This window comes from Schistocerca gregaria, chromosome 9, assembly GCF_023897955.1.
Source record: "Schistocerca gregaria isolate iqSchGreg1 chromosome 9, iqSchGreg1.2, whole genome shotgun sequence".
In the NCBI taxonomy this organism is placed as follows: domain Eukaryota; kingdom Metazoa; phylum Arthropoda; class Insecta; order Orthoptera; family Acrididae; genus Schistocerca; species Schistocerca gregaria.
The window spans coordinates 132100694-132123733 of NC_064928.1; the positions used below are offsets into that span (position 1 = coordinate 132100694).

At 38.7% G+C, this 23040-nt stretch overlaps 1 protein-coding gene across 2 annotated transcripts in view; it reads left to right on the forward strand.

Annotated features, from left to right (window-relative positions):
• LOC126291900 (uncharacterized) overlaps positions 1-23040 on the forward strand; it is a 388268-nt gene that overhangs the window by 289173 nt on the left and 76055 nt on the right. Inside the window, exons 4-6 of one of the 2 annotated variants that reach the window (XM_049985628.1) lie at positions 10960-11136; positions 15155-15354; positions 21698-21797. In XM_049985628.1, the coding sequence (XP_049841585.1) occupies positions 10960-11136; positions 15155-15354; positions 21698-21797 (477 nt within the window). The remainder of the gene's footprint in view (positions 1-10959; positions 11137-15154; positions 15355-21697; positions 21798-23040) is intronic. The other variant, XM_049985629.1, reaches the window with a different exon arrangement.

Sequence of the window (23040 nt, forward strand, 5' to 3'; positions counted from 1 at the left end):
TAATTACCATCATAAATGTTGACTGCCATAGTCAAAATGAGCAAACTGCTCCCAGAAGACTTGCTAAATGGTTCATACAGTGGCTTGCATGCAGTCGGTGCCAAAACCTAAAAGATTTTTTTTAACACTAAAGAAAGTCCTCCTTGTTATCTCATAGTTTGTGTGCAGAGTAGAAAGTGCTTAAAGTGCTTCTCAGATTTCAACAGTGAGGCAACATGTTGTAAAGAGAAAGTCCCAGCTAGTATATTTCTAAACACACTCAACAATATGGCTCTTCTCTTTGTCGTATTTACATTGGTAACTGTCCCAGTCTTCATTGTAGGTTATTCACTGATATTTATCATTATCTACAGTTATGTTTCCTTGTAAAATGGATAGTATTGATGGGAAGCTTAGTGATGTCAAATTTGAACATGACTAAATCAGTATCAGACAAATTTTCACAAAAATATTTGAATGATGTTTAGCCAACAAACCATCTTAAACATCAGGTTACCTACCATTAGGAAAGTAAGTGCACTCAATGACTGTTATGTAATTTATAAATGATAGAGCGCAGCAATCAGTCGTCACCCCCTGCCCCCTCTCCCCCATTTCCCCCACCTCCCCTTCCAGGTTTTATTAAGCAAATCCAGATTTCGGTTAGTGCCTAGCCATTATGAATGTTAAAAATACAAGAAGTACATTTTCAGGTGATACAATAAAAATTTATAGCTCATGGCATAACCTATATGGCTTATATATTAGGTTACATACCACCATTTTTAATCTTGATGCATGTTGGTTCCCTGCTGTTCAGGCGTCAGTCACAGTTCTTTGAATACTACTGTAGAAAGAAGGTAGTCTGTGTGGAGAACACATTGATTAGTTGTGTGGCACTATGTATGCACTACGTATATAACATTTAAAGGAAAGTAAAAAAAACTTCAAATTTGCATGGGAATTACATAAAATAAAACATAAGTAAAATAAGTTTACTGGAGAATGTGAAATAAGTCAGTGATGTAAAGATTTTTGCTTATGTTTCATTTTATGTAATTCCCACACAAATTTGATTTTTTTTACTCTCCTTTAAATGATATATATGTAGTTTATATAGAGGGCATCATACAATCAATCAATGTGTTCTCCACAGAGCCTGCCTCCTTTACAGAGTAGTATTCAAAGAGCTATGACTGACACCCGAACAACAGTGAACTAACATGCATCAAGATTAAAAAATAGTGGTATGTAATCTAATATAAAGGCCATATAGGATATGCCATGAGCTATAACTTTTTATTGTATCGCCTGACCATGTACTTCTTGTATTTTTAGAATTCATAATGGCTAGGCACTAGCCAAAAACTGGATTTGCATAATAAAACCTGCAAAAAATAAAGTAAAATGTAAAATAAAAAAAGGATGACTGATTGCTGTGCTCTATCATTTATAAACCATCTTAATGTGAGAATTCAAATGACAGTGAACACAATGAAGATAATCAGATTCTCAGAATAAAATTTTTGCTCTACAGTGGAATGTATGCTGATATGAAACTTCTTGTCAGATTAAAACTGTGTGCCAGACTCAGAGCTCATGACATTTGCCCTTTGCAGGCTCCGGCTATGCCATGTCTGCGCTATATTCCTTCTTCCAGGTGTGTTAGTCTCACAAGGTATGCAGGAGAAGTTTGGAAGGTAGGAAATGAGGTATACTGTTGAAAGTAAAGCTGTGAGGATGGATCATGAGTTGTGCTTGGGTATCTCAGTTGGTTGAGAACTAGCCCACAAAAAGCAAAGGTCCTGAGTTTGTCTCGATCTAGCACAGTTTTAATCTGGCAGAACGTTTCATGGTCAGGTTTGGCTAATGGCAGGCATTACTAGTGTGACTGTGATTTGTGGAGTGAAATTTCTCACATTCCACCTGTATTTGTGTTCAGCAAGAAGCTGGGGTTCAGATCTTTTTCTCCTCTCTCTCTCTGTCTCTCTCCCCATGCCCTCACCCCTGGCAAGTGCTATGTTAACAGAGGCATGTATATGATGACCAGGAATCGGAACAACATGGGAGGAGAAGATCTACCAGGCTCTCAAGTTGGAGGAATAGAAATTTTGCTGGAGTGAAAATGTTTCTGGGATTTTTGCTGCACGTGGTTAGACCTTGTTGTTTTCCATATATATAGCATTACTGTGAATCCATTGCAAGCAGAAACGTATTCCAGATATCGTCACTTTTCAAACAACTAATTGCTTTCCAGTAATGAGACTAAAAAAGTAGACCAGTTTTTTACGTTTCATTAGCACCATGAGTAGTAATTACATTCGAGACAATAAGCTATGCAATGATGACACTCTTAATTTGTGGTGTGGTTTTCTGTTTTTCATGTAGTTTTTATTGGAAATGAGAAATTCAAGTATGGTGTGGAACTACATGAATTCTGTGTAATAAGTGGTTCAGTTATCACATTAAAAATCTGCTGTGGCAAGTCAGAGGAATGGGCAGAAATGGAAATTGTTTCACATACAATGGAAACCTAATTGAATAAAGGATATTTCCTTTATGAGGGCAATATTAATAAGTGCTGTTACAAAACTGTTATCTACTTATAGAACATATGTTCATAAAAGTCATGTAACATCATAAAGAATAACCAAAATACTAGGTGTGATGAAAGTGAGGACAGTTTGAATGGAATCAAAAAGAAGACGTGAAGTCATTTGCAAGTGGAGGGATAAAAATGAACTCATCACAGTTTCTAATATTCACTGTTCTGAAATGCTTGAAGTACATGATCGAAATAGTAAAGTTTCCTGTACACCTAACATAGTGGCAAGTCAGGGCTACTATAAATGGTTCATATATTACCAAAGCTCTACATTGTCCAATTATTATATGTACAAATATGTTTGATGTGTGAATCAAACTTTAAACTCTCCCAGTTTGCATTGTATACACCAGTTGGCATTACAAGTGCAGTGTCCAAACAAAATGGTGACAAAGCATTGCTCGATTAGAGGCATTGGTGGTGATATGACTCTGTTCACCCTCCCTCCAGCTCACCTGACATAATGCCCTGTGACTTTTTCCTTTGGGGATATATTAAGGATTGTGTTCCTGTACTCCACTGCCAACAACACAGGGCAGCTTAGAGAACACATCAATGCTGCTGTGATGGCCAGTGACAGGATTTTTCTACATAAGGTGTGGAAAAGACTTGACTACCACTGCATGTGTGTCGTGTGACCATAGGGGCACTCAGAACATTTAGGAATGAAACATGCAAACTTGGTGAGTTTACTGTTCCTATTTGTGCATCAAGAATATTTGCACATGCAATACTTCAGAAAATATAGAGCTTTGAAAATGAATGAATCATTTACAGTAGCCATGTACAATAATAGCATGTCAGTCTGCACAACATGCATTTGATTTGCATTCGAGTGACTGTGGTGTACACTACATATCAATCTTTTAGAGGAGAATTAGCTCAAAGGAAAATTAAAACAAAAGACAACTTTTATTATTTAGAGGCCACACCTGCCTCTGGAAAGAAAGAATAACCACCAGTGCCATGCAGAATGTGAACTTGACAGATGTGAATCACACTATCATTGCCAGATTTATTAAGAATTGCAGAAATTTATACATTTATCATCAAAAACTGTATTACCTGTATGCACTTAAGTTACTTTATTCCCAGTACGAAAATAAAAAATATATTCTGTCATGCCCAGACAACATGCCATAGCTGTATCTCATGATAACAATATGTATTTGCAATCAGGTTTACCTACCTGGCTTTACATAAGCTAATTTTTTCAGTTAATTTTAAATTGATGCCAGCAGTCAAATCAGTAGGTGCAAGATAACTTGCAGTTTGCAATCAGTGTATTAATCATTATATCTTTGCCACTTTTTGTTTTTGTTAAGCTGTGGACATTCTTGTTCCATGCTGTAGTATTTGAAATAAAGAGTGGCTTGGTATTCTGTTGTGGCAATTATGCCGGATCAAATACCTCCACAATTTTACCTGATCTGGATCTCAGTTACCTTTCTGGTCCCTGTTCTTCCCATAAACTTGATTGTAGTTTTGTTTATTCTTCTGTTGCATGTGTATCTGCCAGCAGATGAAATGCTTCATTAACCTACTCAGAAAGCAAATTTAAGCTGTGGTGTAACATAGTTATATGGTACTACCTGTTAACTGCTTGCATCAACAGTAACTACTGATACAGCTGTATATTACAAGTAATCATAACTTTTACTGGCTGCGTAACAGCATGCTTATACTGTACTGAACATGCCTTTTGAGGATATATCTTATTTCTAAAAAATGCTGTATATTGTAGAAGTTAGCAGGTTTTTTTGATGTACTTATTAAAAATTGTTGTACACTGTAGAAATTTAACCATTTTGGTTGATATTACAATTAGTAAATGTTACATTACTTCAGTGATGTATACACGGAATGTGTATCATGTTGTACAAATACTTCTTTTTTTTATTTCCTTTGCACCAAGGAGTAGATTGGTCTGTTGGAGGTTCTTTTTAACCAATTACATTATTGCTAACTGGCACAATTTATAGTTTTGCATACACAACATGTGTGGCAAACTGCCTTAATAATTTATTTTTCTTTGCAGAATCAGCCTTGAGCCATACCATGGATATTTATTTTCTGCGCATAACAAAATTAGACTTAACACTGGTTATTAAAAGTGCTTAAGGACTCCACCCAGTTGTATGTACATTCCAGTCCTTGTTAAATGGACAGCTTCTAAATATATTGCCAACACATCAGAGAAAATTTGCCTGTGACTCAGTGTACCTGTTACATCACAGCAATGAATACAAATTGTGCTGGTAATGTTTGACCTTTTCTAACTTATACAAGACAGAATTTTAGCAGCCATCACTCTGCCCCTTTGCACATGCACCGTGCATATGTCTTTGCAAGAGGAAACCATATGTTTTCTCTTCACACTGATTCATTCCTCCTACTGCTTACTTTTAATGCAAGTGCATTCGCTGGAACATTGTAGCTTCCATACTGATATAAGAGATAGGGACATCAGCTGATAAACTTTTCATGGTGGAAAATACATACAATTTATTCCCTTTTCATTTCTAGAGATAAACAGCTGTATTTATTACCTTTCTCTTAAATGTCAACTAATTCTGAAGTCAAAAAATTCCATCTTTAAATATCTGGATACAAATACAAGTTCAGTGACAAATAGTCAACGCCTGAAATTTTGTATTATCTGTCTTGGCAAATAACCAGAGAGTATGATGGCAGAGAACAACCTTTATTCATATTAGGCTTACAGTAAGAAGTACATAGTTTTAGTGACTAGTTGAAACGTTTTTAAGGTTTAGTTAAAACAGTGTAGACAATCTGCAACTTACCAAACTGAGTCATTCTACAGAATTTTTTACAATTTGTATCAAATCTTGATAATTGGATGTCATTTTTCATAAAGATAAAGATACATTGTACTTATTCGATAGAAGAGATATGGAGCTGCCAATAGGTATAGGCATGAAAAAATAGACGATTATTAATAGAACCTTAAGACAAAATCCTCTTTTAGAGACCCATATGGCATGTGTGCATCAGCAGAGAGGTGTGCACCAGGAGACAGGATATAGAAAGAATTTTCACTCTGCAGTGGAGCATGTGCAAATGTGAAACTATTCATGATCTGTCCTTGCAGCTGTACTTCTGGCAATAACTCATTTCCTACCTGCCAAATTTGACATAAATTCTCCTGCTCTAGTAGCTCAGTTGCTTTACCAATTTCCTATGAAAGGCAAAGGTCCCGAGTTCAAGTCTTGGTCTGGCACACAGTTTTAATCTACCTGGAAGTTTCAGGAGACTGAAAGTATTGCAAATTCCGTGGCAAAGTGGAAAAGGAACTGCTCAACTGTAACACTTGATTTTTGTTTATTCAGTGTGCTTACTCATACAGTTGTATTCTTTGCAAATTTATTAAGGCCCATGCACCTGATTTTGAGGTTCTTAAGGGGAGTTGGAACACCCTATCCCAACAAAGTTAAATTTAATGACTTGGCTTCCCTGTATTTCAGGAGCCACTGTATCCATTGACATGAAACTTTTATAGGACATTAAACTGTACATTCTGAGTCTACTGAACTACAATAATTGCATTTCACCCACTGCTTTTGGAAATACAATTTTTTAATTACATAGTTAAAATTTTTTTAACTTTTTATGTATGCTATCCCAAATAATTTTAATTATACATAACATTATGTTATTCTTTTAGTTCAATAGACTCAGGGTATGTGTGTTATTACTCCCTGAAAATTTGAATACTCTACTTAAAGTGGTTCCAAAGATTTAGGGAAAAATGCAACAGAAAATGTAAATTTTCAAGAACGGCTTTAAAGTTTCAAAAGACTGTAGCTCACTTAATATATGCTTAATTCTTTTTATTTTCAGTTACTCAAAAGCACCATGCACTGTACTGTGTTTCATCCTGTTGATCTGTTTCCAAGTTTTTTTCTTATTTCTGTACTCCTTAGTGGCCAACTGTGCTGCATACTCTGCTTTATCAATGCGAACCTTATCCACCTGTTCAAGTTCTCTGATGCAGTTTTCTCCAGGATTAATTCCCATATGACATAGCACTTTCACCTTACCAATGTTGCCACCATTAAAAACAATAACAGCATCGCTAACCGTCCACTTTAGTGTCTTCATTCCAACAAAAACATTTTTTGTTAAGTGAGTCCATATAAGATTGTTGAACGACTCATTGGGATTTTGAGTCTGACTGTGACAACACATCTTCAGTAATTGAGGATCTGTAAATGGGTTTTATGATATCCACAACTGCTGCTGGAATGGAATGTTTATGGCTGTATGAAATGTTTGAGTACTGTGCATTGTGGTAATTGCACTGTGAATCAGGTCCAGGAGGGCAAAGGTGGTGTACTAGTTTTTCATCAGTTGACAGTCTGTGGAAGAAGGTAGCCCATATTGCCTGCTTCATTTTCAACAAATCCTCAGTATTATTTTTAATAGCCTTCCTATAATACTGCTGTAGTTCATCAATCATTTTGTCTGTCAGCCTGCCTCTTATGGTTTTACCATCAGAAAGGTTCTTGTCTCTCAAACTTTCTTTCAACTTCTTCAACCTGGTGCCCATCCTCTCTTGGACGTGACCATCACATTCCAGATTTGTGATAATCTTCTCACCACAAGGCTGAGCAGCTACTACACTGTTACATGCTGTTGAGTCTCCGTCACCTAAGAACTTAGTGTAACACACACTACATGTTGAAAACAGTGTTTCCCTTTATTCGAAAATTTATTACCATGAAATCCACATTTCTTAAAAACACTTTGTTTTGGTGTCATACTTTACTTTTCGAGAGATTTACCAATCTATTCATCACTTTTCCTTGGAAAAACATTAGCACTTCGACATACAATGCGTGTCTATACTATGAAACAATATGATACTGTTTTTGACATTGCTACCAATACAAACACGTACTTTGACCTTTATAACACAGCAAGCTACAGCCTTCTATTTTTTAAAAAAATAAAAATGTTACTGATTATATTAGATGAGGATGACAAAGGAATTTGAGTACTCTGAACTCAACTGAATGTAAGTTGAAATGTTCCTTCTGTCTCAGACTCTCAGATCCTGTGGCCTCACATTAAGTCCGAGTTGTGGACACAGACAGATCTCACACTCTCTTAGTTATGTCCAATGCATAAGACACACTACATGAAATATTGCTCTACAGATTTACTCTGATACATTTATTGGTGGACTCGGATTAATCATCTGAATTACTATGATATTAAATGAGTTTCCAGCTTTGCTTTGACCTGTGAGACATACCCAAAACTGGCATAAGACCTTCATCAATAATAAATACCCTGAAGCAATCCAACAACTTTCAGACTCCCAGATCTGACCAATAGACTGGAAAATGTGCCCCACAAAACACTCAAAGTCAAAAGGGAAATAAATCATACAAAATACACCAAACAAATGTAAGTTATAGGCCCAAATATATTTGATTATCCTTTGCAAAATCCATCACTTTTATCAAACACCACCTCCAGTTAGCCAGTGGCTCCACATTCTGATATGAGGTTTCTCCCTGACTTAACACTCATTCACAACACCAGACTTTGAAGTAGGTAAGTTTCACATACACACATAAAAAAAAGGTTTCCATCACTTCAGTTCCGAGAGTTCCAGAACAAGTACAGAAAATTGGAATACAGATCAACATAAACATCATTTATACCCATATTATTGCTCATGAAAACCACATATTGCATGTTGTACCACCAAACAGCGAGACCTTCAGATGTGGTGGTCCAGATTGCTGTACACACCACTACCTCTAATACGCAGAAACACATCCTCTTGCATTCATGCGTGCCTGTATTTGTTGTGACATACTATCCACAAGTTGATCAAGGCACTGTTGGTTCAGATTGTCCCACTCCTCAACAGCAGTTCAGCATAGATCCCTCAGTGGTTGGTGGGTCATGTCATCCATAAACAACCCTTTCAGTCTATCCCAGGCTTGTTTGATAGGGCTTGTGTCTGGAGAACATGCAGTACACAGTAGTCAAGCGAAGTCATTATCTTGAGGGAAGTCATTCACAAGATGTGCGTGATGGGGGTGCGAATTGTTGTCCATGAAGATAATGCCTCGCCAATATGCTGCTGATATGGTTACACTATTGGTCGGAAGCTGTCATTCACATATTGTACAGCTGTCAGCACCTTCCATGACCACCAGTGGCACACATTGGCACTATATAGTGCTACCCAAAAACAGCAGGGAACCTCCATCTTGCTGCACTCACCAGACAGTGAGCCTAACACGTTCAGCCTGACCGGGTTACCTCCAAACACATCTCCAACAATTGTTTGGTTGAAGGCATATGTGACACGCACCATTGAAGAGAACATGATGCCAACCTTGAGCAGTCCATTTGGCATGTTGTTGGGCTCATCTGTTCCGTGCTGCACGGTGTCGTGGTTGCAAAGATGAACCTCGCTATGGATGTTGGGAGTGTAGTTGCACATCATGCAGTCTATTGCATACAGTTTGAGTCAAAACATGATGCCCTGTGGCTGTGTAAAAGCATTATTGAACATGGTGGAGTTGCTGTCAGAGTTCCTCCAAGCCATAATCCTGGGTACTGGGGTGATGCAAAACATTTTTTGATGTGTGTATGTGCATGAGAATATACTTTCAAATTCCTGTTGCCTTCCATACCAGCAGAATAACTTTATCAGACACTCACTTCTGGCTTCAAACACCTGTTAAACTTAAAATATCTTCTCAATCTAACACGGCTCCCAACTCAATTCTCGTAGCCCCAAAGGCCACCTACTGATGCCATGGTTTTGCTAATTATGAGCAGCTTCATGAAAAGTGTTTTTATGATTCAACTTTTCTGCCAATTGATGTAGGAATAGAGTGCAGTTTCATTGGCCATTTCCCAGATGTCACTAAACCTGTCCAAAGATGTAAAGAACCATGCATGAGCAGAACCTGTTAGATGTAGGTGGTCCGACAGCCAATCAGTTCCAGTCATTCCACCAGGAAGGCGACATGCACCTTTGTTGTCTGTAGTTCAACCATGCTTGGGCGGTCAACACCACAGTTCAATCACATCTGCATTGTTACTTTGTGCCCTGAAGGGCTCTCAACAAGAGAGGTGTCCAGGCGCCTTGGAGTGAATCAAAGCAATGTTGTTCGGACATGGAGGAGATACAGAGAGACAGGAACTGTCAATGACAGGCATCGCTCAGGCTGCCCGACGTATACTACTGCAGTGGATGACCACTACCTACTGATTATGGCTTGGAGGAACCCTGACAGCAACACCACCAATGTGAATAATGCTTTTCGTGCAGCTGCAGGATGTCGTGTTATGACTCAAACTGTGCCCAATAGGCTGCACGATGCACAACTTCACTCTCGATGTCCATGGCAAATTCCATCTGTGCAACCACGACACTGTGCAGCACGGTACAGATAGGCCCAACAACATGCCAAATGGACTGCTCAGGACTGGCATCACATTCTCTTCACCGATGAGTATCGCATATGCCTTCAACGAGACAATTGTCAGACATGTTTGAAGGCAACCTGGTCAGGCTAAATGCCTTAGACGCACTGTCTGGTGAGTGCAGCAAGGTGGAATTTCCCTGCTGTTTTGGGGTGGCATTATTGGGGCCAACATACACCGCTAGTGGTCATGGAAGGCAGCGTAACCACTGTGCGATATGTGAATGCCATCCTCCGACTGATAGTGCAATCATATCAGCAGCATATTGGCAAGGCATTCATCTTCACGGACAACAATTTGAACCCCCATCATGCACATCTTCTGAATGACTTCCTTCAGGATAACGACATCGCATGACTAGAGTGGCCAGCGAGTTCTTCGCACATGAACCTTATTGAACATGCCTGGGGTAGATTGAAGAGGACTGATTATGGACGACATGACCCACCAGCCACTCTGATGGATCTATGCTGAATGACTATTGAGAAGTGGGACAACCTGGACCAACAGCGCCTTAATGAACTTGTGGATAGTATGCCATGATGAATACAGGCATGCATCAATGCAAGAGGATGTGCTAGTGGGTATTATAGGCATTGATGTGTACATTAATCTGGACCACCACCTCTGAATGTCTCACTGTATGGTGGTACAACATGCAATGCATGGTTTTCAGGACCAAAAAAAAAGGGCAGAAATGATGTTTATGTTGATCTCTATTCCAATTTTCAGTACAGGTTCTGGAAATCTCAGAACTGAGATGATGCAAAACTTTTTTATGTTTGTATTTTATATTCCATTCCGGATTTTCCATTCGTATATATTTAAGTGAGATCATTCTTCAGTATTTTCGATGCTAAATTTAATTTCAAATAACATCGTGTTGAGTGTTTCAGATGTGGATGAGTGTCTGGTCAAAGACTCTGTCTGCCAGAACGGTATCTGCCTCAACACCCTTGGGTCCTTCACGTGCCTCTGCCGACCCGGTTACCAGCAGATCGGCAGTGACTGTTTCGACATTGACGAGTGTGCTATTGGAGCAGCTTGTGACCAGCTCTGCATCAACTTACCAGGTATTTCTCACTGCTGTGCTTCTTAAAATGATCAGTCTCTGTTCCAGAAATTCCTTGACTGTGAATAGATACCTTTCTTTTTATCAAGGAAAGTGAAAATACTTAAGAGAGAAACTATAAACAAACATGAGGAAAGGCAACCACTCAGCTGTAGCTGAGGCACAGTGCACAGAAACACGTAAAACACATAACACCACAGAGACTTGATTGGCTTTGAGCTATGCGGGTGAGTGGGGGAGAAAGAAGGTAAAATAGGTATGTGTGAGACTGGAGTGGGACCAGAGAAGTGCATGGAGGCAGTTTGAGAGCAGGGACTGTGAAAGGTTACCTTCATTAGTCTCCATCTTGCACCCATCGCTGGGCACTTTCCACCTCCCACTCCAGCCTCACACATGCCTTCTACCCCTCCACTTCTCCTGCATAGCCCTTCTCCCATCTCTTCTTCTTTCCTCTCTCCCCTTCCCCTCCTTCCCCCACAGTGCACCCTCTTGTCTTGTCTTGTCCCTGCCACATCCCATGTCCCTGCATTGTCCCACAGGCACCCAATACAGCATCTCCCCCAGACACCTACCCAACTTTCCCTTCACTTCCCCATCCCACATCTCTCCTGTATCTGCACTACCCACCCCACCCCAGCTGAGATGATTGCTCACTACAGTTTTGGACCTGAACACCTGGAGGCAATACCTTGTGTGTGTGTGTGTGTGTGTGTGTGTGTGTGTGTGTGTGTGTGTGTGTGTGTGTGTGAAGAAGGACTTTCTCCAACAGATTAATTAACTTTTACACATGCCTTTACGATGCTCAGCTCTTCCTATATGTGGTGAATAGCAGTCTATCCTGATTCAAATTATTGTTATTGTTGTGGTTGGCAGGAGAGCCAACACCATGTTACTAAGGAGGCCGAATTGCATGCGTTTTAGCTCACACGGGCTGGCGTGAGGTCTGGAACATGACAAGGGAATTAGAATTGAGAAAAACGGACGTAGCTGGTGGAATACTTAACTTTAATCCATTAATGATTAACGTCGGTCTGGATGGTACATATTTCACAATATCAATAATATGGATGATGGCGCCTTGCTAGGTCGTAGCAAATAACATAGCTGAAGGCTATGCTAACTATAGTCTCGGTAAATGAGAGTGTAGAAGTCAGTGAACCATCACTAGCAAAGTCAGCTGAACAACTGGGGGAGTGCTAGGAAGTCTCTCTAGAGCTGCCGTGTGGCGGCACTCGGTCCGCAATCACTGATAGTGGCGACATGCGTGTCCGACGTATACTACCGGACTGCGGCCGATTTAAAGGCTACCACCTAGCAAGTGTGGTGTCTGGCAGTGACACCACAGTTATTCCATCCCAGATTTTGCATTATAGTTTCAGAGTCATAGCTGTAAACCCAGCTGTCATTACCAGTGACAACTTTTCAAAATTGTTTACATCACCCTGAAGCAATTGTTTAAGTCTTTCACTTGATATTGTTTCTGATCATATTGGAATTGTCGGGTTACAAGCTTTGTTACAGTCCTCATTTTCAATACTTCTGACTGACTACATTCACTTGTACCGCAACTTATTCCCGAGGTGGTGTAGAAGTCTCAGATGGTTTGTGAATCAGATCCCTCAGTTTCTGAATATTTTCTAGTCTGACCACTGACAGGAGCAGTTGTTGTCAGCACTTTATGTCTGCTGATTTTTGAAATGGTTGTATACAAGTTGTAAGTCAGTGCTGTCTCCAAAAGCTTGCTTCAAAACTTGGTGTGTTTCAGTAGCTGTTTTCCCCAAGTTTTAAATGAAACTTTGTGTGCACAAGTTGATTTTCAGCCAGCCATTGCAAAACCCCAAACTCAGGGAAACGTTATATTGAGAATATGCTCACCAGCAACTAACCGGATCTCTCAATTCACGGCTAGTTCCCACGCTGCTTTGAGAAGAATTCATGGGGGAACACCTAATGGTATTTTAGTGTACTTGTAGCTGTTTGCTCACAAAATTCAAAATTTTTTAACTTTTGGACACCATCTCATATAAGCTTTCTGTATGTGGGATACACAACATTCATTCTCACATTAGAGGTTCTTAAATTTTCTTTTAAAGCACCAACTTGGGATACACGTAGAGGGTGCACTAGGCTCAGATTGAATGTGCCTTATGGATTAACCAGCTTAGTGTTGTTTTTAGGCACTTTTCCACGTCCACCTAAGTAAATACTGTGCTGGGTACTGTACCTGCCTCAGACATGGCATATGCAAACACTGTAGCATGACATCACATTTTATCATGTGATTACACTAGGTACAGACCCAAGTGGTACATCAATTGCGAGTGGCAACCCCATCATAATAGTAGCCTGTAAATAAGTTTTCCAAGAAATAGGTGAATTGACCATTTTACAACTCCAATTTGCAATTGACTACTACAGTACCTAGTCCTGCCTTCTGAAGAACGTAGAATATTGCACCAAAACCCAAAAGATGCCAAAAACATGTATTAAGATTTTGACCAGACAGCAGATGAAACTCATGGTAGGTCTAATGACTCACCGTGAGAACTTCAGGCAACAGCTGCACACAATGGGTATAGAGAAAGAAGTCTTCTTTGTAAATGCAAGCTATTTGGCACAGAACATGAAACAACGCAACTTTTAATCTAAAGTATATTACTGCATGGCTTTTCTAAAATGTTGAAGAGAGATACCGCACAATAAACTTAGTTTCAGTGTTGGCAACAGGGCGCTAGTACCAGTGTTGCTTGTATCCCCAAACATTAATTTTTTTATTCATAACAGGCAGTAACTAACACTACTATCTGATGTTTTAACCAGTGCATTAGGGGCCAGAATTTTGCAATTCACAGAAAAGTGTAATGTATTAAGTACTCCTAAACAGAAAATACTCTTGTGCTTCAACTTAAAGCTCAAATAAGCATTTGCCATACATGTACATAAGAGGATATTAGAGCCCCTGTTCTTCCTGGAGAAAATAAAGAAGACAATTTTTATAATTCAGTAAGAATAGTGTAGCAGCAGTGAATATATTGTCAGATTTTATGTCATTATTGCCGCAGCAGGCCTGGTCTTTCTTTACATCTCCATTAACTGAGTAATCTCTGGGAGCTTTAATTTCTCTCATACCGGCTATAAAGTCTTTTTGCCAATATTCTCTTTAAAACAAAATTTTTGAAAACTATGTGTCTGACTGTGATCTTTAATTTTTCCTTTTTTTGTTTAGTACACAATTAGATCATATTTTTCTAACCTTTTCCCATTAAATAGACTAAATTCAGGTAGAATATGATACTGAGGTGAGTATCCATAAGCCAGCTTATGAAACCATGGAAGTTCCGTTTGTTTTTTGAGGCTAAACTTGCTTTAAACTGTTCCTTCCTAAATTGTAATTTCAAGATCTTTTTATGATGTATATTGCTGTTTAGTGATTATTGTTTATAGCTCATTTATTAATGATGAGTGTCCTATTAATCACTGTAATCTATAGAAAAAAACTACTGAAACTTCACAACAGCTGAGAGTTCTAATGTAACCGAAGAAGTAATTATGAGAGTTATCGAATACTTACCTCCTCAGCAGACAGACGTAAGTTCTCCATCTGAACACTCCAGAGGAAATCTCAACCACTCGGCTTGAGTAAAGCTGAACAACTAACCAAAACCAGTTTTATACAAAATGAACAGCACTTTCATTGTCTCTTTATACTATTCATAATACATAATAATTGTAACTTTCGAAGCTGGTGACTGGACATATATTGTTCACTCTTTGAGTGCACTGTTTCTCAGTCAACTCATGTTTTGCTGTAAACTTCCCATTCTGCAAATTTTGAGGGTCATCAGCAAATTACTGGAGGCACCATACCTCCTCTCATATATCAACAAATTAAAACAATTCCAGTTACAAACTGTACACTACATAATGTCAATGCACAATGTGTCTTTACATATGTAAGATAGCAAGATATTTATAATCGCGATGTTTTTGTACCATCACAAACTGTGTATAATTTGCAGGGAGCTACCAATGCTGGTGCCGGCGGGGCTTCACACTGTCGACCGTCAACCGCCGCCTCTGTGTCGACCTCGACGAGTGCTCACTGGGGGTGGCACTCTGTGCCGGGAACTGCCTCAACACTTTTGGAAGCTTCATCTGCCGCTGTCCCCCAGGGGCTACACTCCATGCTGATGGCAGAACCTGCATTGCCAAAGCTTTGGTCAGTAAATATAGATACGTTTCTCGCTATCATTGTCATCTTGTGCCACAATTCACACTGTACTTTCTAAATTTTCATTTTTGTTCCCAATTGCACAACTATATTCAATAAGATGTGTACTTGTATGTGGGGTAAGGAAGGGGGCATGCAAGGTGGTTTTTTAAATGGTGCCTATGTTTATTGATAGCCACTTCTTGGGTGTACTGCACTAAAGAATTTTCCATATCTTAGTAATCATTGTAGCTTTGTATTTTTGCAGAACACTTTTTTGAAATCTGGTTTCCAGGGCTGGCAGTATGAACTTTTGGGGACATTATCAGAACTAATGCTCCTTGATTTCTGTTTCTCATTGTGACAAGAATGGTACAATATGTTGCAAATCCATACAAAATTAAAAGAAAGTTGAACCATATCTGGCCTGTCACTATTCTGTGAAATCATTTATGGCCTACATTCAATGTCTGAAAACTCATATTAGCAGGATAAATGTCATCCATTGTAAATGTGCCTCTATCTTTATATCAAGCAGATAGATGTTGAACTTTGAAATTATGACTGTTTGTACCTAAATAAAAAGTGGGCTGATAAATTCTCGTTCTTCTTCTTTTACTTGTGGCTTTGTTCCACATCTGCTTAGGGTCAGGATGATTATTGATTGATTTGGCATGGTTAGTTTAAGGAGTGGCCAGATAGCCTTCGTGTCACCACCCCGTTATCCCCTGAAACAGAATGTATGTACCCCAACTGTCTATTTGCAGTGTGATTTATGTGCAACTGTCCAAAATTTTTTGTAAATGTTTGTGAATTGTATAACTGAAGTGATTTGTGAGCACCAGCCTAGTACTCACATTAGTCGGATGTGTGAAACTGCCTAAAAATTACATCCAGGATGACTGGCACACCAGCGTTAATCTGTTGGGCAGCTTCAGTCTGGGGCCAGCACCATGCCTTGTCCTGGAAATGGTGCTTCAACATGCACGGCTATCCGGGTCCATCAGATGCTAGTAACTGATCAAGCGATAGTTTTTGTTATCGTTTTTGTTGTTGTTTACGTATGAACCCTATTGGACCATGCAGTGCTTATAGATTCATTTTGTGAGTCTCATTCTCTCACCATGAACTATTTTTCTTCTTTCTGTCCACTTGGTCCACGGCGTTTTTGGAATCTTGTGTTCTGGCTTGTGAGCGTACAAGCTGTGGCAGGATATTAGAGTGGCAGTTTCCCACCACGGAGCATGTGGCTGACAGTTGCTACAGTGCTGTGGCAAGTGGCTAGCGTGTACACAGCCTTGGAAAAACCCGAGTGGATGCTTGGCAGGGGCGCATGTGGCTGTGTTTGCACTCTTGGAGAAATTTATATGCCACAGAAGAATGGATAAAAACAAAACTTAGAGTGACACGGAGGCATGAGTTGGCACTCATGGACAGAAAAATATGTAAAGCTAAATTATCTAGATATGCCACAAAAATATGTAATAGTTTAAAAGTTACTGTTGTCTTAGAAATTGTAAATTTATGTAAGTTCAAAAGCTAATATCTCTGCACTGCTTTGGCCAATTAATATGAACAAATTGTTTACAGATGCGGCTAGTAGAGCTGCGTCAAGCAGTCATAGCCGATTTTTGAGTGAGAGGCTGGAATATGGGATTCAACAGAGAGAAACTGTGTTTTTGGTGATAAATAAATTTAAAGAGATGAAACTAGTGGCAGGATTCTAAAGTTTAAAACGGTAGATGAGTAATTATGTATGTATTTTTATTTGTTTACTTATGTTTAGCATCAAAAATCCGCGAAAAGCAATATCATGCCATAAGAACATTATTTGTGAAAAAACAGTGGCAGATACAGAAAATTGAACTTTAAATTATTGTCGCCTGGTAATTTTCCATATTTTTCTCTGTATCATGTGTTTTTGTGTTTAGTTTTAGAAAATTCGTAATTTTTTGTCAAACATTGTTTTGAGTTGGGTAGTAATTTTGAGTGTGCATAGGGTGGCCATCTTTGATGACTGGGAAGTTGATTTTGAGCGAGGCTGGGGGTGGTAGATGGTTTTGAGCAACACTAAGAGCTAGGCGTGCCACACGTCTGGGGGTATTGTGTGTTGGTAGCCACATTCGGGGACAAGTACGTATGTAGCGACATTTGAAACTGATCAAGTGGAGCAAAATATAGTGATTTAGGAAAGCAGACAACAGTGTATTTGTGAACTGTGAACAGGCTCGAGTGTCATGATCGTGACATATGAATTTTGTAGTGAACTGTTGTAGTGTAAGTTATTAATGTCTGTCTATATGTAACAGCCCCTCAGACTGCATTTTAAGTGTTAAGTGAATTTATTGAGGAAAAATAAATTACTTGTTCAAATTATAAATCAACATGAGTGACTCAATATTTTAAATTTCACCACAATACCTGCCTGCATTGTTTTGTTATATTTTATTTCAACTTTAAAAATTGAGTTTGCGACAGGTTCTAATGTGTTTGATGACTAAGAGTGTGTGAAGTGTATGTGCAAACTCCCTTTTCTCCTACATGAGTTGACTTACTTTGGAATGCGCAGCTGATCTTCTTCTGTGGACAGCCGGCTTCTGGAATCTCTCCAAACTACTTCTCCATAGAATGATGCTAGTCACAGGAACGTTTAAGACTTTATCTCTCTCTCTCTCTCTCTCTCTCTCTCTCTCTCTCTCTCTCTCTCTTTCTCTTTGTGAAATGATGAGGTCCTCGAAGAATACTTTTCAACAACTATCGGTCTATTTGAACTTCCACAAAGAACAAAATTCACACTTCTCATGTAAACCATTGATTCTAGTAAGTAACCCGTGTTGTCTCACATTAGAAACAATTAAGTTACATTTACAACAGAGTTCTTTTGATAACCATAACTCTATTAACAGGAACATATACATGTCTTGCCTCCAGCAAGTTAAACTTAAAAGTTACTTAAGTCTTCTCAACTAAAATGTTCTTTTGTCACTAACAATAGTCACAGTTATAAAATAGCACAGAATAAGACAGCAGTTCCTCGGTTCTGCCAACTTCCATGGCGCGACCGACAAGTACTTGTCGGTGCTGTTCGACCGCCATGTCTACTGTCTTCTCACTATAAACTTCAGACCTGCACACACAGACAGGTGATGCGCAGTAGATAAGGTTCCTTTCTCCCACTCACATCTAAAATATCGTGTGTTCGAGATGGTGGAAGGCCGAGTGGTTCTAGAATTTATGCAGAAATTCTTGAAACGGTACAAGATGTGAGCTGGCACCCTATGATGAAAAGCATAGCCAAACATTGAGACCATCCACATGTCTGGGCCACTCAATTAAGCTGAGTGTAACTAATATATACAGTTTCATGCCGTAGCACGTGTGGGTTCAGGCCGTACTATTCAAACTTCAATGTGTAGTGCCCAGTACCATCATAGGTTGTACCTTTTGACTAAATAGATTCCTGTCTACTATTTCCACTGTTTCTTTTTAGACTTTCTTGAGATCCTTTTAACTTATTGGATCTATTAATTTTACAGCATCCTGTGTCATAATCTAGTATTAGCTTCATTCTTGAGAGTCACTGAATATATCCATAAAATTTCAGTCTTCATTTTCCAATGTCTGGTATCTAGTTTGGCAGTTTCTCTGTTGCTTTACTGGATTTCAGTCTGTATTCATCGCCCATTTTTTTTATGGGCCAAGAATTTCCCTCACAATCCATTGTTCTTCCTTCAAGATGTTTCCCAGACAACTTTCTCTGTTGATACTAAAAGTTTCACTCACATACAGAGCTTCAGGTTTGATCACTGTGTTGTAACATCTAGCCTCTGTATGTGTGGACAAGCAGTTTTTGTTGCAGGTAACTTGCATACTTTCATACACACTCTTGCATTTCTAAAATCATACTCTGTGCCTTCTTTTGTAGTCTCTTTGGCATTACAATCTCATGGAGATAATTGAAGTATCTGTCCCTTTTGATTTATCCATATTAGTGTTTAATTTTTGAATATTAAATTTTGTGCAACTGAGATAAGCTTTTGCAGCACATTCGTTCAGGGATTATGTTTATTTGCTGTGATTTCACTCTTCACCAGTATCCCAAGGACAAAGAGATATTATTGCAATCTTTTGTTCATCCAGTTTGATTAGGCTTCCAGTGATGCTTTTAATTTTTTTTCCTATGCCCTAATGATTTTTGTCTCGGATGAGATGAAAGAGTCCTGGCAACAATCCATCTCCTTGATAAACACATTTTATTTTCTAAAATTTTAGTAAAATTTGACTTTGTAAAATTTGACTTTGTATGTATGAGTGTTTGCTGGATTAGGCTCACTGTCTTTGGTTCTAGTCTCTGCCCTTCTAGGATGTCAAAAAAAGACTGTTGGTCAACTGAGCCACATGTCCTTTTCAATCAGTGAAATTTTTTTCACATGAAGCGAGTGACAGCTGTGACAATGAAGGTGCAACTGGAGGCTGATGCATTTGATATGAACAGAGTTTTCTGTGGGACTACCTGCGAGGGAATGTTGCTTGGTTATCTGAGAATGACTGGCTGAAGTACATTTAGGACTGGATGTTGTTGTTCTGGAGGAAACAGCAAAGATTGTCCTATTCCTGTACTGATTATACTGTAATATGACTTTAATTTGTAATCATCTAGATGCTTTTGTTGGTTTCCAAGTGATATCCTTATAAATGTAACACATTTCCAGACCTAGTAATATTTCCAATTTCATATTTTGATATTAGAAGTTCATCTCTTTTATCTTTGAGACTTTTTACGATTGGATGTAGGACACGAAATAAGGGCTCTTTTTTCAGAATAACAGTTTTATTCATGGTTCCATCTTCTGTTTTCCAAGCAGTTTCAACTGTAACTATATTTTGTCTGTAGCTCTTTCAGAAAAAATAACTGTAAAAAAATCAAACTGAAGGTGTTGCAAATGACTGAGACGGCGTGTAGAGCTGTTTGCTCAGAATTTCAACACATATAAATAGATTAGGGCTCATTTTTATGTTCGGGTTTGCTGCCACTGAGAAAAAATGGTGCTCTATAGTGGCATTCTATTACACACAAACAAGTGGGTCTGTCACTTCAGCTATATTCATTGGTGTTGCAGGGCATAATTGGGTATGAAGCTGCCATTAATGATGCTTGAGGAATACTGTCTTGTATTATATAATGCTGAACTCTGCCCTAATCGCTTTGTCATGCTAAACCTGAACAGTGTTTAGCAGCATTTATTGCTTATTTGGTGCATTAATACTAATTGTGGAGAGGTTCATTATAAACTCAAATTATATTTAGCTCAATCAAGGATGATTTTTTTTGCCCTGGGATTTTAGTGTGCGAGTAAAGATGCAAATAAAAACATTTATGCTTCATGTACTTTCAGGCTTTTATTACAATAACTCATTAAATCACTGAAAACCGAACATTATATAATAAGCACAACAGTGTGCTCAACTAATAATGAGCCAAACAAAATTGAAGTAATAGATAATAAGCCATATTGTCACAGCAGTGATGCTATTTTTAATCTTTCAACAATTATTACATTTCTTGCTTTGTTGAAGTTTGTTCTTTCAGTTACATCTATTGTAATTAAACAAAATTTTGACAGGGTAAATATTACAAGCTATTCAGTGTTCCTCATTAAATGGGTCAGCATCAAATCCTTTTGCAAAATTTGCCTCTCTGATACAAATTTCAGTTTTGTATAAATTTATACCTGTCTTAAAGTTCATTGAATGCTTTAATGTATACAGTAACTATACCTTACATAGACTTATCGAAGCTCTGTTTCATATCAGTTCCTTTTATTTTTATGTGACAAATTGTGGGTTTACTTGACTTAAAACAATGAAGTATCTCTCTACCCTCATATTATTGTTATGGTATTGTTGTTATTATTATAGATTGTAAGATATGCAGCCTTTGATATTTGAATTGAGGATGAAACAAAATACACAAATTATTAACCAAATGTGATGACCACCTACTCAGAAATTGTATATTATTATCAATATTTTGAAATAACAAATTATAAGATTGAAATATATGAGCATACCAGGATCTTTATTAAAAGTATAGATTGTATAATATACTAATAAAAATCTAACAATAACAAAGAACCATAAAGTTTACTTTCAGCAAAGATCTGCAATTAAAAAAGTGTAGACATTTGTTCCAATGAACATAACAACAGTAACTCTTTCAAAGAATGTAACAAATAAGGAGGCTTTTGTACAACAATTATGTCTTCACTGTACACTCTGTGAGAATCAATTGCTCCTGCAGATTTACATTACTTTATATAAGTGACACTATTTTGGCCTGCCTTCCACACAGGAATCCAGAGATCACTCTCCACACATTGTGCTACACAGGGGATCAACAGTACAGCCACCAGGAGAGCAGAGTATGTTGGAACTGCCCACAGCACATGCTGGTAAGTCTTGAGCAGTGCCTTACTAGCATAATGACAAACTGGGTGGCCTATAGCCAATTGAGCAGATCTCTGCAGTTCAAGAGGTGTGTGGCTCTATCCCTGGCCAGTCTTAGGGCTTTTTTGTCTCTTACTATTTCTTTCACCCTGGCAATAATTTGTTAATGTAAAAAATTGTGAGTTGGAATCCACATTAAACTGTAGATCCCCTTACAATATAAGCATAATAAACGTGGTTTATCACAGCTACTATGAATAAGTTATTAGGTATGATGTATTCTTCTGTGGAAATTTAGCCAACAGCATTAGACTCCTAAAAAGAAAAACTGTCAGGAGTGTGTGTGATGGAGATTCATGTCACCCCCTAGTAAAAAAAATTGAAGCAATCAGATGGGGAGGAGGAAAGGAAATGAAACTTCATGGGTCGAGAGGGTATGTGATGTTATTTCAATGGTGACAAAATCAAGTCACATTTACAAAGAACTCGGCAGCATGAGACCGCATATCAATACCTCGTTGCACCCCCTCTTACCACAATTTGTGCACTGGTTTGGTTGTGGAGGTTCTCATAAAGGCACTGTGTGTTCTCCTGAGGCAAGCTGGCCCAAAATTGCTGCAACCAGTCCTTGACATCCTGGATCTGGCACTGGGATGGAGTTGACATCCGATCTGGTCCCAGCATCAGGTGGGTGCACATTATCCTGTTGAAAACTTGCGCCATGATGCTGTCGGAGAAGAGGTAACATATGAGGATGCAGGATGTACCACCGTGAAATCAATGATTACCATCCATGAACTGATGTCGTATCCCATGGCTCCTCCAACTGTGATGCCAAGAGTAACAATACTGTGCCTCTCTAGAACTTTGGAAACAACAGCACCTCTCTCCAGATCACCACCATACTTTCTGATGGTGGTCCTCCAGAGTTGCACAGAACTGTGATTCATCACTTGACACAGTGCAGAGCCCTTTGTCAACAGTCCGTGGTCCCATTCACTGCACCACTCCAAATGCAGCCATTTGTGTCGTGGTGTTATTGGCAGACTACATGTGTAATTCCTTAGTCCAGCAGCTTCTAGTCTCTGACCAGTGGTGTGGGATGACAGAGAAAGTTGCAGGGAATCCATTACTCATTTTCAGATGACGGGCACAGATGTGATCGGATTAGATGTGCTCAGTGCACATTGCAGTGGTCCTCCCCTGTGGGGGTCAGAATAGTCAACAAGAATCGTGAGAACAAGTACA